Source organism: Nannobrachium achirus, assembly GCF_963921795.1.
Source record: "Nannobrachium achirus genome assembly, chromosome: 9".
In the NCBI taxonomy this organism is placed as follows: domain Eukaryota; kingdom Metazoa; phylum Chordata; class Actinopteri; order Myctophiformes; family Myctophidae; genus Nannobrachium; species Nannobrachium achirus.
This window is the reverse complement of record NC_137818.1, coordinates 49604057-49621413: the sequence shown is the minus strand read 5'-3', so window position 1 is coordinate 49621413 and position 17357 is coordinate 49604057. Positions and strand designations below refer to the sequence as shown.

General features: G+C 42.1%; 1 protein-coding gene across 1 annotated transcript in view; it reads right to left on the bottom strand.

Annotated features, from left to right (window-relative positions):
• Nucleotides 1-2615: 2615 nt before the first annotated feature.
• The window catches only part of chchd6a (coiled-coil-helix-coiled-coil-helix domain containing 6a), a gene marked incomplete at its 5' end in the record, with an annotated part of 107429 nt that continues 92687 nt past the window's right edge, over nucleotides 2616-17357 (bottom strand). Inside the window, one exon of the mRNA XM_080734048.1 lies at nucleotides 2616-2892. Coding sequence (XP_080590174.1) covers nucleotides 2869-2892 — 24 coding nt within the window. The 3' untranslated portion in view covers nucleotides 2616-2868. The remainder of the gene's footprint in view (nucleotides 2893-17357) is intronic.

Sequence of the window (17357 nt, the reverse complement as noted above, 5' to 3'; positions counted from 1 at the left end):
ATTGTTTTGATGTTTATAAAACCCACAGACCAATTTCACTTTCACAAAAAGGGCAATACTTTTGCTGTACTTTTGTGTGACACTAGTGACAAATTAGGACATGAATTTGCTAAGTAAAAAAACTAAAAACAAAAAAAGGACATACAAGGTTTCTGCCCGACAACGACGATATGGTAAGTGCACTGACTGGCTGAGCTACCAGCACCCTGCCCTCCCCCCCACCCACCCCCATCCACCTGCAGCCGACTTGTTCGCTTTCATCCCCCGCTCGCATATACCGTTGCCGTGGCAACATCTGCGTGACCGCACCCCACCCCCATCCCCCCCGTGTCATTTCTTTTAGCAAGATTGGACGCAAACTTGCCAACATGTGCATGTCAGTGCAGTTTGCTCGCACGTGTGTGTGTGTGTGTGCGGCGCGCGTGCGTGCGCGCACACCGTCTACTTACTGTAAGCACGTGTAGCAGAAGGAGAATTGCCAACCTATCTGTGGTTCACTTGGAACCAATTAGTCAGAGCCTGCAGAGGAATTTAAAAAGGATTGGAATTTAAAAAAGGGATTGGAGAGAATTACCTTCGGTGTGGGGAGAAGCAAGTCAAACTTGTTGAAAAGCAGTAAAAAAAAAAATAAGTAACAAAAAACTTTGAATAAAGCAACGTATCAATGCTGATGAAAATTGCATAAATAATTCACCAAGTTATCAAAGCGAGGGGATGAAGTTGGCTGTCCTTAGGGGAACTGATTGACAGTCTCACTGGGTCTCAAAGTCTGGTGCAGAGTAAATGGTTCTCAATGAGCTGTCCGCAGCTAAATTAGTTAATATAGCATCAACATCACGTTAACCACTTTATACCTATATAGACAGCTACAAGCTCATACTGTATTTTCAAAAGATCTTGAAAAGATTTGAAAAAATGGGCCTCCCTGGCAGAAATAGGGCTGTCACGATATGACATTTTACATGACGATTAATTGTCACTCAAATAATTGGCGATTAACGATTTAATTGTGTTTTTGTCGTTGATAATTACATTTCTGTTAGGCTTTTAGGCTTTGAAGTGGCACATGGTAGATATGATACATAACCTAAATACACAAATACATTACTGACATATTTGACAACTTACTACTTAAAAAATTACATTGATAGTGGAAATAGCTGATCTACAAGCTCACAAGTGAGCTTGTAGATCTGCCATTTCCACTATTTCTGACATTTTTCAACATTCACGATTATGACGATTATAACAAAATAATTGCGATAATGTCAAATAATCACGATTAAACGATTATGTATTAATTGTGACAGCCCTAGGCAGAAACCTTGTGTCTCCAACTCACCATAGTGTCACCTTTTTATATTTTGTTTTCTTGGTAAATCTATTATCCATCTATTCTCCCTGTTTCATACTTCATCGTATGTCTGTGTCAAGTCACAGACATAGCCTGTAACCTCAAATTGTACATCATGACACTGTCCATTGAATTCCACTAGCAACAACAAAGTGCTTTTTGTATGGGCATTTGTATTGTCACTTCTCTGCGGGTGGATAATTAGTGTCCTTGTCTTCAGTTATTTTTCATAATCCACTTTTGAATCCAACAGTGTTTCGTTTTTTAATAATAATGACCAATTTCATTCAAAGCCGTGTCGTCTGTGTCAAACTGGCAAGGAGACTGCATATTAACACAAACATTTATCAAAATGTAATAGAGCTCAAAGAATACTGAGACTGCTACCATGGTATCATAGATCATACTATACTTCATGTCTCTCACTCACACAGCACGCGCACACACACACACACACACACACACACACACACACACACACACACACACACACACACACACACACACACACACACACACACACACACACACACACACACACACACACACACACACACACACGAATGGTTAATGTAATGCACTTCATAGAGCACTTTTGATAAAGGCTCTATATAAATGCAGCATTTACCATTCATGGAATGAGAGCCACAGCCAGCCCGTTACTCGCATATGAATGGTTTATTAAAATCATACAACCAATACAACTCTGATAAAATGAAATACACACAGGATTACCTGAGTTTAAACCTGCTGTTTGAAAAAGATATAGGATTTGCCTAAGTCAAAGCAACAAAACTCAATCAGTCAACTCAACAATCATCAATCATTCTATATCAGTCTGATATCAATTCAAGTTCAATGTCCTTTCACTGTCTGTGAAACTGTCAGCCAACACTAATACACACGTTTTATTATATTATATATAATAACATTATTGTTATGAATATAAAATGAGCACAATGTCTTTTAGTCTATTGAGAAACTACTTTACTCTGTAAATGTCTGACATAAAAGTGCACTGAGCCAAAGCCCTGAATCTCAGGCTTGACTTGACTAGCTGTGAGTGTTAAGTGGGTGGCGCGCACCAAAAATAGCAGATCCACAAGCTCACAACACGTTGCAGCGCGACACATTGTGAGCTTGTAGATCAGGACTATTTTCTGTGCGTGTCACCCACGAGTAACTAAGTATCAACCAGGCATAAAGACAAGCGTTTCTCTTCCTTCAATAGTCTACCTGCCGCCGTTGGAGATATGTGGCATAGAGTACATAAATGGACCACGACTCCTAATGAAAGAAAGCACTGATAAATAGGTGTGATATGAAAGCACTAAATAAAAAACATGAAAGTAAAAAAAATGATATAAAAAAAAAAAATGATCAAGGCATGCTAACAGTAAATCAACTCTATGCCTCTATGTAAGCATATCAAAGCCAAAACAGGAATGGCTGTTTGTAGTGCCGCAGGTCTTCCTGACGTCTCCTCTGGCGCGCCGGTCACCCCTCTCTGCTGTTCATCCGTGGTTGACCAGCAGGTTCTGAAAAAAGAAAAAAAAAACACAGAAAAGAGGATTAAATGCCGTCACACACACTGCTCTGTCTGCTACGCCCGCTGACCTTTGTGATGATGGCGTTACAGCAAATACTAGGAGCAATCGTTGTTGTCGGGTAGAAACCTTGTACAGTAAGTCCGAAACCGTTCGTTTTGTATGTATCATTTAAAAAAACGATTTAAACTAGTGAAAACAGCCGATCTACAAGCACACATAGATGCTTGTAGATCTGCTGTTTTCACTACTTTTGTGCGACGGCCTTGTGTGATGAAGCAGGGCTTTATTTGCGAGGTGAAATTTGGAGATACAAGGTTTCTGCCCGACAGTGACAATATTTGGGTGTTTGCCTCTGCGTGTGTGTGTGTGTGTGTGTGTGTGTGTGTGTGTGTCTGAAAACTATGTGTTTTAATAACCTGCGTGACTCGAGTGTGTGAAACCTGGAAAAAAGTGAGTGCGTGTGTGTTGGAAGGTAGGAGCGTGTGTTTATAACGCATGAGTGTCTGTGTGCGCACGCGCAGGGAAAGGTCACAGGGCTGTAATAACAGTGATTATGTGAGTTAATTGAGAGAGGTGGGCTGCATGACTTGGCGGTGTGTTCCAGCCTCTCCACCGCTGCAGAAAGAACACTTAGGCTACTTCATCAAGACACCTCAGAGGTGCATTTAATCACCGCTTGTCTAGAAAGGTAACAATCAGCCGCAGTTTTTCTGGCCTTCATTGCGGCGATGAGTCTGTTATTTCACCCCGGATTGAGCCAGAAGCCTGCAGCAGCCAGGGCTGTAGCACAAAATGTATGGTCCCGGTATACGGGCACCCTTTCCCCATCACTTGAAATTCTTTGAACGTATACAGTACATCAATTATAGGATGTGGGCAAGGATATATAGTAGGCTTAATGTACATCTCAACCACATGAACCTTAGCGACAAACTGTGACGTTTTGTGAGCTTGTAGATCAGCTAACTTTATTTGGCAATGGGATTTGTTGTAGAGGGGGGCGAAAAGGAGGGGGTTCTGGTATAGACCCCTGGGAGACTCCGTGAAGACTCTCTGAACTCAATGAAGTAGAGAGGGTTTAAGTGGTTAATCAGAGCCGGTGGAAGAAGACTGCATGCAATTCATTTGCAGGAACCAGATGTTCCTGCAAAGTGACGTTTTCAGATACAATTTACAATTTAGGCATTTAGCAGACGCTTTTAATCCAAAGCGACATACAATAAGCAGGTAATACATCAATATAATAAGCAAGATAATGTGTCAGTACATCAACAACAATATAACTAATGCATAGGAATATCAATCTAGAAAAACAATAACATAGGTAGACCACGCACCTAATCAAAAAAAAAAGAAAAAAAAAAAAAGAAAATGTTTCTAAAAAACCTAAAATATGCTATCTAGCTTCATGTACTGTATGGTCATTGAGGGAAGGGGAGATAGATTGCAGTCTGTCACTATTCACTATTTTATTTATTTTTCTAAACCCACCACATTTCCAGGCAATGTGCCGTAAAAACAAATTACACATTCTTAAGTCAAAATGAGATACTTTCTAATAACAATGACTTGGTATGAATAATTATGACTTAATATAGATTTTTTTTAACACCACATTGCCAGATATGGGCTTCCATATCACACAATGTCAGGGTTGCCAACCCTCCTGAATCCGGCAGGAGTCTCCTGAATTTCAACCCCATCTCCTGCGGTGCTCCTGAATTGTAATTTCTCCAGAATATCTCCTGGATTGGGGTATTTCCGTGGCTTTGTGTGGCAACACATGTCCGAGTTAAACTTGAATGTAGATGTAAAAGCAAAATTATATTAAAAGTACAGTAAACGGTAACTACAACATAATGTCTAAGTCACTTTGGAGAGGTCATGGCGGCGGCGGCAGCAGCGTCGGCTGCAGCTGCAACTTTGAGATCTAAACCTATGAAATATACGGATGCTGATGGCAACATCATTGTGGAAGATGAGTTTCTTAACTTTTTAGTCATCAAAATGAAAACGATGGGCCAGGATGAGTTAATATTGTTGACTACAAGCCATTTCTCGTCTGAGTGGATTGCGAGTTCTAAGAAAGCTTTGTTTGAACTCTGCCCAGAAACCAGCCAGCGCTGTGTACAGCACAGAGGGGAGCAAAAGGACGTGAATAACGTCAAAAGTTGCATCGGACTAATTAACGAGCTTGGGGACAAAATCCCTCGCTTTGTGTCACACAATATTGACGAATTGCCACCTGTGTCCTTTAACAGCATTGATGTTTCATGTTTGCTGACAAAGATTGAGAAGCTCGCTGCAGATGTTGCTATAATGAAGCAAGGTATGGCCATGCAGGTTAAAGCCTCTGATGAGCTTTGTACTATGTCCGTGGATCTAAACCAGCGGCTGTGTGTCGCGGAGAAACTTGGTTTGGTGAAGGGGAACGTGCTGGTCTCGACTCAGACAGAGAAGGAGTCTCCTAAACAACAGGACAAAGGCAATGGAAGAGGTGCCGGGCCGTCGCTCAAACCACCGGCTCAACGTCAACGACAGATGAGCTGGAATACGCTGGCCTGCGATGAGTGCTCTGTGCCTGAGGCTGAGAAGGATACAACGGAGGGGGGCGGGGACGCTACTGCTGCTGCTGCGGTGACTGAAACATGGAGCTACGTGGCTAAGCGGGGGAGCCGCGGCGTACAGGCTGCTGGAGTACCTGTGCGACCCAAAGTCAGGCTGGAGCCTCGGCGTGACAAGAAAGTTGTTGTCGTCGGGACTGGCTCGGGAGGTAACATCCATACGGTAAAGACAAAGCTGGTGAGTGTATTTGCCACAAAGTTCGCGCCAGAGCTGGATGCACACATTCTGACAAAGTACTTGAGAGACAAACTTCGTCGCGATGTAACCTGCGTAAAAATAGCGACCGCACAAAGCAGATGCAGTTCATTCAAAGTTACTGCTGAATGTCTTGATGTGAAGGACATGTACGATGCGGCTCTGTGGCCGGACGGTGCTTTGGTGCGGCGCTACTATGAGGCACGCAAACCTAGGACCACTGCTGTCACAGGAGGGGCGGTAGTGGTGGAGGAGGCTCTGTCTGCTACACATACAGTGTAGATGGCTGTTTGATTCTCATGAGAGTTGTGTCATATAACACACGCGGCCTGCGTCTGGGACAAACGGCAGCAGACAAGGCGCGGCGCCTTGCTGTAGACAAACTCCTTGAGGATACAGACATTTTATGTATTCAGGAAACCTTTCTTCCCAAGCAAGACTTGGACAAACTTAACGCTGTTAATAGTAATTTCCATGGGGCAGGGGAGTCCACAACGGATCTGAGCATGGGGCTTGTACAGGGGAGAATACCTGGAGGTGTCGCTATATTATGGCATAAAAAATATGACCCCCTGATAAGTGTTATTAGGATGGGGGCTGACTGGTGTATAGCAGTTAAAATTGTCTTTAATAACAATGTGTTTATAATAATAAATGTATACACACCATATGAAAGCTACAGCAATGAGGATCTATATCTTGAAAGACTTGCCTTTATAAACGCTTTTATAGAGGAAAATGAATATACGTGTCGTGTATATACATAATGGGGGATCTGAATGCTGATATCAGTGATGATCAGTCCTTGTTTGGTTGGCATTTGCTTCAGTTTTGTATAGACAATAAGTTAATCTTATCTAGTAGGGTCCTGCTGCCAGCAGCTAGTTTTACACATGTCAGTGAGGCTTGGAACACAACATCCTGGCTGGACCATATCATATGTACAGCGGATGCTCATGACTGTGTGGAGCAAGTTGAGATCCTGTATGGGCTGGCAGCAACTGACCATATGCCTGTATCTATGAAGATAAAGGTGGAGAACCTAACAGTTCCAGAGTTGACCACTAGTAGTGATACAAGCAAGTGTGGTGGCAAACTCCAGTGGGCCAGGCTCTCAGAGGATGAACTGAGGTCTTATCATGATCATACTGAGAAGAATCTTGGGGGTATTGAAATCCCATATAATGCTATTCTGTGTGAAAATATTAACTGTGATCATTCTAAACATAATGATGAACTGTGTATAATGTATGATATGATTGTTAAAGGACTAAACAAGTCTAGTGAAGTACTCTGCCAGAGAAGAGGAAAGCTGCATAAACTCAGGCCGGGTTGGAATGAGCATGTAGAGGAATTACACCAGCAGGCCAGAGAAACTTTTAAGATGTGGGTTAATGCGGGCAAACCTAGGAATGGTCCTGTATGTGATGCAAAAAAGCAGGCTGTAGCTCGGTTCAAAAGTGCAGTTCGATTCATTAAGAGGAATGAGCTGACCTTGGGAGCAAACTAACTCTATGGCCAGAAAGCTGCAGCAAAAAGATGTCTTGGATTTCTGGAAAGAAATCAAGATAATAAATAATAGTAAAATTCCGTTGCCTTCCAATATTGACGGGATCACAGGGAGTGCAAAGATTGCAGAAATGTGGAAGCGACACTACAAGGACCTTTTTAATTGTGTTAAAAGTGATGATTTTAGTGTTGGAGAGGTGTCCCCTGATAAAGTAATCATCAGACCAGATGAACTCAGAAACGCTATAGGAAAGCTGGCTCTTAATAAGTCCTGTGGCCCTGATCAGATAACAGCTGAACATTTGAGGTACTCCAGCCACAGAGCTTCAGTACTACTTGCCCTGTGCTTCTCTGGAATGCTGATGCACGGAATACTTCCTGACTATATGATGTCAGTTATGCTAGTGCCTGTAGTTAAAGAAAAAACAGGGAAAATCTCTAGCATTGACAACTACAGGCATATGGCCTTGGCTAGTGTGCTGTCAAAAGTGCTAGAGAGAATAATACTTGAAAGACTACATAAGTATATTGTCTCCACTGATGAGCAATTCGGGTTTAAAAGTAAACATGGCACTGACATGTGTGTGTATGCTCTAAAAGAGGCAGTCAGTAAGTACAATAAACATAATTCCACCATGTTTACGTGCTTCCTGGACGCCTCTCGAGCCTTTGACCGCATTAACCATGGCAAACTTTTTGCAAAACTAAGAGAGCGAGGGGTCCCTTCATACTTAATAAGAGTTTTACATTTTTGGTACTCCCATCAAACCATGCAAGTAAGATGGGGTGATACTATATCTGGTCCATTTCAAGTGACTAATGGGGTCAAACAGGGTGGGATATTATCACCTGTGCTTTTTAATTTGTATATGGATGAACTCTCTGTCAGTCTTAAAAAGTGTAGGACTGGCTGTATGATGGGAGAAAGGCTTGTTAATCATTTAATGTATGCAGATGACTTGGTTGTCATGTCTCCCAGCTCTGCTGGGTTACAGCAGCTGCTTAGAGTGTGCTCAGATTATGGTCAGATGTTTGACATTAAGTTTAATCCAAAAAAGAGTGTTGTCATGATAATGAAAACTAAGGAGGAACGAAAGGCAGCTTTCCCTTCTTTCCAGCTGGCCGACAAGGTGCTTAATGTTGTGGACAAGGTCAGATATCTTGGGCACATTATAAGAGACGACCTCAGTGATGATGATGATATACAAAGACAATACTGTAAACTATATGCACAAGCCAATATGCTCTCACGTAAATTTTACATGTGTACTGATGATGTAAAGATAGCCCTTTTTAAAGCCTATTGTACACCACTGTATACTGCCCACTTGTGGTGCAGATATAGCAAAAGTAAATATAATAAGTTGCGGGTGGCGTATAATGATGCCCTCAGAATCCTGCTGCGGGTCCCTAGGTGGACAAGTGCCAGCCATTTGTTTGTGAACAGTGGGGTTGCCACTTTGAATGCGGTAATCAGGAATCTGATGTACAGCTTCATGATGAGGCTGAAGGACTCTAAAAATGAAATTATAATGACTTTAATCATGCCTAAGAAGAGCAGCATTAGATACTCCTCTTGTCTCTGGAGACATTGGATTGAGTGTCTGTATGTTTTTTAGTGCCTTTTCTGTTGTGCCCTGTTGTTGTTGTTGTTTTTGTTTTTAATCTCTGTTGTTTCTTGTATTGTTGATTGTTGATATATGGACCTGTAGAGTCTGAAATAAAGATTGATTGATAATGCAATTCGGCACAGCTTAATAATAAGAAAACAATTGCTGGAATACTTTTTGTCCAGTCTTACAGTACAATAAATGAAATAACATAAAATCGGTATGAATGCTTCAGACATCTCACTGGATAAAATAAACCACACACACATAATACAATGATAAAAGACAGATAACAGACAAGAAAATGTTAATACAATACGAAGAACATTTCAAGGAGGCAATTAGTAAGTGGTTTCCCCATTAGACAAATCTTTTCTCTGTTAGATCGTTGAAAGAGGTTTTCCTTTTTATTAACTCCAACTTTAGCTCTAATTTAAATAAACTCTACGGTAGTTTTACATAAACGTCGTTCACATACAGTCAATGCAGCCCTGGGAGGGAGGCCAGCTATGCAAAAACTGTCACGCTTTTTGAAGTGGAGATATGCCGTCATCCTGTAGCACTGTGCATTATCCTGTTTACTAGTCTAGGATATGGAAAGTAAACATGGAAAGTAACAGAGTGAGCTTGCCCCTTTTCTGTCATGGGAAATATGAGAATCTATATTCAGAATTTGTCTTTTTAAATCAGTGGTCCTCAACCTTTTCACGCCGCAACCCCCAAAAGAATCATATTTTAACTGGGGACCCCCCCCCCCCCCCACCCTGAACAGCACTAAGAGTTGAGGCATAACATTTTGTATAACGCAGTCCTATTGTGATAATAGATGATCTACATGCTCACAAAGCCTCGTGTTGCGAGGCGTTGTGAGCATGTAGATCGTCTATTTTCACAATTTCTGCCTCTAATATTTGTTTAATTTGTCATTTTAGAGGTATTAAAAAGTCCTTCAATTGACACTTTAGAAATGTGCAGATACCCTCTATACACTTAAACTTTATGTTGGTTTGTTTACTGTTGAGTGAGAAAACAATGTTGCACATTAAGCTAATCATCTGGGGACCCCCAAAATCATCACTGGTTGAAAACCACTGTTTTAAATGATAACATCATCTGTATTAATCTATCCATTTGTAACTATGAGAGAGAGTGTACAACAATGCAACCAAATGTACCATTATGGGTCCATTTCCAACCATTCTTGAACGATATCTTGAGGAGATCTTGGGGAGATAACAAACGATGGTCCGTGACCCAATGTGTAATAAAACTGGGGGTCATTGTAAATATGAATTTGTACTCATGGAAAGTGATTTGATGTGCAGGACCCTGGTTTCTGGGCAAACTGCCCTCCCTTTCAGTCAGGGAAAACATGGGGAAAATAACAAGCTACACAGTATATGTGCTTTTATGTCCGTCCTTTTATACTAGAAACCCACACGTCGTTTTCACAAGTTGCCATCTACCGTATCTATGGTTACAAATCCGGGTCCCTTTTCTGTCTGTAAAGGGATGAAAGATGACTTGTGTGTGTGTGTGTGTGTGTGTGATTCATCACCCTGCTATGGTATGTCTGAGCACACGTCACTTATTCTAAATTCTTCTCATTTACCGTCAAACATAATGCATTTCTCTCCATCATGCAGTTGTTGCTGTACTTCCCATGAACCTGGCTCCTCATTAAACCATTTAAAACGGGTACACATTTTGTGTATCATTATTTTATGTTTTAACTATTGAAAAATAGCAGATATACAAGCTCACAGCGCGGCACCGAGTGCCGCGCTGCAAGCTTGTATTTCTGCTATTTTTGAAAAATCGTGAAAATTAGAATTTTGACCCGATTCTATAAGTGTCTTTTGAATCCTTCTAAGACTTTTTGAAAAACCTATCTTTCTATGTCAGCAATCTGGCTCGCCATCGTCAAAGAAAAGGTCCTTTTCACTTAACTGGAGCTCAGTTAGTCTGTTCTTGAGAGACTACTATGACAGTGGTTCTCAAACCTTTTCATGTGAAGGACCCCCAAAATGATATGTATTTGGCCACAGACCCCCCATCTCAAAATATTTAGTTCCAGGGACCACCCAGAAGCAAAATTTGAGTTACAAAATGTTCGCTTTAAAAATACATATATTCAAAGATTTGCAGGCATTTTCACGACTTTTTCAAAAATAGCAGATCTACAAGCTCGCAGTGCGGCACTCGGTGCCGCGCTGTGAGCTTGTATATCTGCTATTTTTCACTGGTTAAAGCATTCAATAATTCTTGGCCTAAATGGGTTAAACCAGACCTGGGCTATACGAATGACAACAACATGCTCTCTCTTCAGCAACATTTCTCTCAACACACCACCAGACAGCTAGTATTCAAGTCCGTGAGTTGTCAGCACTGTTGACGATGACTGAGTTTAGGAACGCCTCCTCCAAAAATGTTATACAATACGTATTTAATTCCTCCGCCGCTCTGACAATGATCCACGTGTGCACGTTCATAAAGGAGTAGTTCACCCCAAAAACTACTTATTTTCTATCAATTACACAAGCCACGAAGCCTTGAATGAATGGAGATTGTTTTATTTTTGTCGCATTCCTAAGCAAATAATTAGATGAGCGGGTGGCTGCCCAGTAGGAGACTCTTTGAGTCTCTTACCAGATAGACTCTGCAGGTCATCAAATTATTGGCTTAGGAAATAGGAATGCAGCAAAAACAAAAGAATCTTCCTGAATTCAAGGCTTCATGGGGGGTGTGATTGATAGAAATGAAGTAATTTTGGGGGTGAACTACTACTTTAAAGCTACAATCCGAAACATATTTTAATGCAAGGGTCTTCAACGGGGGGTCCGGGACCCATAGGGGGTCCTCAGCATTACTACAGGGGGTCCTCCAAATCTTTGAGTGATAGAAACTTTTTTATATTAACCACCCAAGTGTCCATATTCGGAGAACTTTCCATATTCGGAGAACTTTAGGCAATAATTGCAGATCTACAAGCTCACAGCGCCTCGCGCTGCAAGGCGTTGTGAGCTTGTAGATCGACTATTTTCGGCAAAGAGGTTTGGTGTAGAGGGGGAAAAGGGCAGACCAAGTACAGAGTGAAATGTCAAGTTTATTAAGTATTGACGGTTCAAGTGGTTAAATATCTGAAAACACAAATTGAATAAATCCAAAATACACTGATGATTGTGCTGTCAAACGACATGAAAAACTAATTTATATGGAATCTATGAAGAGATTGTGGGGGTCCCGAAAACGTTGAAGACTCAATCTGTATGTTAGAGTGAGTTAATACAATAGAACTAGTACATCTGCACAGTGGTTTTGGAGCTGGTCTCGTCTCACTAGCCTTCCATTGAGACATTTACGCCCTGGTGTCAGGAAGGACACCTACTGGTTGTCGAGCAGTACTGCCTGAAGAGCACAAGTGCAATATCTCCCCCTGGCCAAGTGGGGATTTGCCCTCTTGAAGGAACTCTAAAAAAAATGTTTGGTCTCTCATTCGGGGTCGGTTTGAATCCCTGGTAGGACATAAAAGTTACAGATTTGAAGCTTTCAATTTAACAGTTTAATGCCTGAACTGGTGCTGCTTGCAGCAGGGATGTAGACCATCTGAAGTCCTTTTGGAGTCTTAAGACTGTTTGATGTTCACTTTCCATGGACTCCATGGTTTATTTATTCACTTCTGTCACTCTCTTCCTCTCTTCCGCCTACGGGAGGGCGTAACAGGCATAACACAGAGAGAGCGAGAGGGAGAGAGAGAGGGAGAGGGAGAGAGAGAGAGAGCGCAAGCAATAAAAACATATCAATCTCTATAGTTTATTTTATGTGCACTTCCTGCCAGTAAAGCTCTCTTACTGATTTGAATAGACATGAGACAGAAGGAGACAGATGGTAAACTACATGGAAAGAGAAGCTTTTTGTTGTACGCTGTAACCAATTTCTCCAGAGGAACGCCGTATAGCTTTTATACAAACGCTTGTGAGTGTGTGTGTGTGTGTGTGTGTGTGTGTGTGTGTGTGTGTGTGTGTGTGTGTGTGTGTGTGTGTCTCCCTCGCTAAACTCCACATCGAAAATCGCTTTCATCGTTTTGGCTCCAGTCAGGCCGAAGGGCCATTTCACCCAACTAAGCCAGCACACCATTCAATACTCTAGTACAGTATGACTCAGTAACACACTCAGAGATGCTGCTCTTCCCATGCAAGCTTTTAAGGGAGCATACGAGCCATGTGAGCTTGACACTCTTACTTTGATAGGATTTCATTCAACAAAACTGTTTTTTTTTTTTTTGCTTCTCCCCCCATTTCTCTGTTATTCAGATATATCTGTCTTGTTATCGAAATCTGATGCCTCTTAAAACTCAAAATCACACAAAGCATAGCACACTTCGTCATGATGTGTTTGTTCTCAGTTAGAATGTGCAATTTACAACACACACACACACACACACACACACACACACACACACACACACACACACACACGCGCGCGCGCACACACACACACACACACACACACACACACACACACACACACTGTATGTGCGTGTGCGCGTGTGTGGGACATGTTTTTAAAACAAAAATATATTGTGTGTGTGAAGGACCTGTGTGTTCGTACTTGTCCACACATTTGTGTGTGCTTGTGCACAGCTGTGAGTGTGGGTGAGTGCGTGTGCGTGCGTGCATGCTTGTGTGACACCCAGACAAGGCAACAGGCCGCTGGTGTCCATTGTTCATCAGGCTGGTTGCCTGGTGGTAAACAGTGTCTGGGAGCCTGCTGGACCGGGCCTTGAAGCCACGCTGCCGCCTGCCAGATGATAGCAGCTGAACCAGGCCTGGAGGCTGCGGCGCCGCTTGCCAGATTGTTGCATTCTGAAAACAGTGTCTGGGGTCTTTGATAATACCACTAGCTTCGCACATTTAGGCCTAGAATTATTTAATGCTTTAACTATTGAAAAATAGCAGATATACAAGCTCACAGCGCGGCACCGAGTGCCGCGCTGCGAGCTTGTAGATCTGCTATTTTTGAAAAATCTTGATTGTTTTTTTTTTTATATATATATTTTTAAAAGCGAACATTTGTAACCCAAATATTTGCTCCTGGGTGGTTCCTGGAACAACATATTTTTAGATGGGGGTCCGCGGCCAAATACATGTCATTTTGGGGGTCCTTGAAATGAGAAGGTTTTAGAACCACTGATTTAGAATATGGATTTAGAAGACATTCATAGAATCGGGTCAAAAACATTAAAAGACAAAATGTTGACGATTTTTCTAAAAATAGCAGATCTACAAGCTCACAGCGCGGCACTCGGTGCCGCGCTGTAAGCTTGTATATCTGCTATTTTTTTATAGTAATAGATCAAATCTAACGTGACACAGATTTGCGTTCAGGTGTAAATGGGTTAGCACAGCCACCGACGCTCTGGGTCGTCGGCACCACCCTCCGCAGCGCTTTGCGGTTGAGGGCGGTACAGTTCCCGTGCCAGGCGGCGGTGGATCCAGTAGAAGGCCCGCAGGAGCTTGGACCCATGTGCCGAATGTCGTCAGCCGGCCTGGAGGTGGCCCTCTGTGATTTTCAGAGCCATGAGTTGTTTTTTGAATCTCCGCTGGACCCCTCTGCGGTCTTGTAAGGTGCCGAGGCACACTGGTGTGCCAGGAGACAATAGACCATATTCACAAGGTGGCCATGTTGGCATTTTGCAGGGGTGGCAACGGAGTGGCATTCTTAATAGCAAAATGGGCGCTGTGTGAATATGGTCTAGGTCTGCCTTGGACTTGCCACAATGCGACGTGTTGTGAGCTTGTCAATGAGCTCTTCTCATTCCTTTTGAAAATGTGTGATGAGTATGAGAGTAACTTAAGTGGTTTAACAATTTATGTGGCATTAGCAAATAGCATTTATCGGTTATAGTGTGATAAGAGTGATAACACATGTTATAGAATCTATTTTGAATGGATATGAATACAGCTGTAGCCCTGAGAGGCACATAAAGTTTGAAAACCTTGAGTTATAAGACGTGCAACCTGATCAAGATGCTGTTATATCCCTGGTTGTCAACAGAGGATTCACATTGGTTTTTGCAGTAGCAATATGATGTGATGAGGTAATTTAATAACTTTTAGTGTACACATAGAGTAGTCTATTGGGGTGAGAGTGTGTGTGTGTGTGTGTGTGTGTGTGTGTGTGTGTGTGTGTGTGTGTGTGTGTGTGTGTGTGTGTGTGTGTGTGTCTATGATGAATATGTATTTTTCTGGTGAGGGTTATTAATATTTTCAGCCTGTAGGCAAGATTCAATATGTAATCAAATGGAGGAGTGGAACATGGAGATGAATAGCGTTATTTTTGCTAGGCGTGTGTGTGTGGGTTTGTCTGTGCGGATGCTGTTTTATTCAGAGGGGGAAGTAGGACTCAGATGTTTTACTTACAACTTTTAAAAGTCGTAAAAGTAGCAATACAACAATGTTGAAATACTCTGTTTAAAGTACACGTCCACATTCAGAATTTTACTTGAGTAATAGCAAAAACATACACTAATACCAAAGATAAAGTTACTCATGACCAGTTAAAAGATATGTGACAAACAATGACCATAAAATACTTTCCGTCACAACGCAACACACTGTGAGCTTTTAGGGCTGCTATTTTGTTGCACAAAACCATCGTACTACAAAGTACAAATAACCTTTCACTCTTTTAAAGGTGTAGTCCCTCATTTTCAATCGGGATTCTAACCCAGGTAGCCCAGGCAAACATATCCCTGTTCTAGGGACATTTGGCACACACAAAAAAAAAGATCTACAAATTCTACTTCTACTGTAGATCTATAGATACACTCTAGACATTTAGTAGTAGTGGGCCTAGTATAGAGGCCTGGAGTAAGTAAATCGTCGTTGTCAGGTGAAAACCTTGTATGTCCAAAACTGTTCGTTTTGCATTTATCATTTAAAAAATTAATTAAACTAGTGAAAACAGCCGATCTACAAGCACACAACGCCTCGCACTGCGAGGCGTTGTGTGCTTGTAGATCTGCTGTTTTCACTACTTTCGTGTGACGGCCTTGTATGATAAAGCAGGGCTTTACTTTCCAAAAGAACGTGCACGTTTAAGTTGTTAGATATCTTGGGACCTGCGGTCTCACATCCATGTTAATCAAAGTCTCTGCTGAAAAACGTGGCAGGTGAGGAAATCTATACGAAAACCGAGATTCCATCTGTATTATGGCCTCCACGCATGTCCATCCCCACAAGTAAGTATAGAACAATCAATCTCTCCAGGAGGGAGCTAGCCTGTGGTCTAACAAGATGGCTTCACTCGTCCCCAAGACGGCCAGAGAGAGCCCATCATAACGTGTGGACAGATATAGCCAACCATGTGGAATTGATCCTAAGGATACAGCATGGCTAGAATATGGATTTAGAAGACATTCATAGAATCGGGTCAAAAACATTAAAAGACAAAATGTTGACGATTTTTCTAAAAATAGCAGATCTACAAGCTCACAGCGCGGCACTCGGTGCCGCGGCACTCGGTGCCGCACTCAGATACACTCTAGACATTCTAGACATTTAGTAGTAGTGGGCCTAGTATAGAGGCCTGGAGTAAGTAAATCGTCGTTGTCAGGTGAAAACCTTGTATGTCCAAAACTGTTCGTTTTGCATTTATCATTTAAAAAATTAATTAAACTAGTGAAAACAGCCGATCTACAAGCACACAACGCCTCGCACTGCGAGGCGTTGTGTGCTTGTAGATCTGCTGTTTTCACTACTTTCGTGTGACGGCCTTGTATGATAAAGCAGGGCTTTACTTTCCAAAAGAACGTGCACGTTTAAGTTGTTAGATATCTTGGGACCTGCGGTCTCACATCCATGTTAATCAAAGTCTCTGCTGAAAAACGTGGCAGGTGAGGAAATCTATACGAAAACCGAGATTCCATCTGTATTATGGCCTCCACGCATGTCCATCCCCACAAGTAAGTATAGAACAATCAATCTCTCCAGGAGGGAGCTAGCCTGTGGTCTAACAAGATGGCTTCACTCGTCCCCAAGACGGCCAGAGAGAGCCCATCATAACGTGTGGACAGATATAGCCAACCATGTGGAATTGATCCTAAGGATACAGCATGGCTCTAACCAACTGGAGATCAATAAGGTCCTTGAAAGCCTGGGAATGATGTTTTTCCACGAGAGAACGTTCTAATAAGTGTAACAAGGCGACTCCGGTATAGTGAGACCTTGGCTTTGATACCACAAGGGAACCGTTGACTCTCAGCGAACGATGGAAATCAATCAACACCTTGAAGCGATGCTACGACGTTCTCTAGTGCAAAGGTTCTCAACCTTTCTTGAGCTCTGGACACACACTAGCAGATTTCCGAACAATCCTCAAGGACTACCCAACCAAACCTCCACACAACAATATATATTTAGTATATCCATACATTTTTTAAATTAGTATTGATTTATACAAAGTAGTTGCGTGGCGTTGTTGTGCCACAAACATAGCCGATCTATGAGCTCA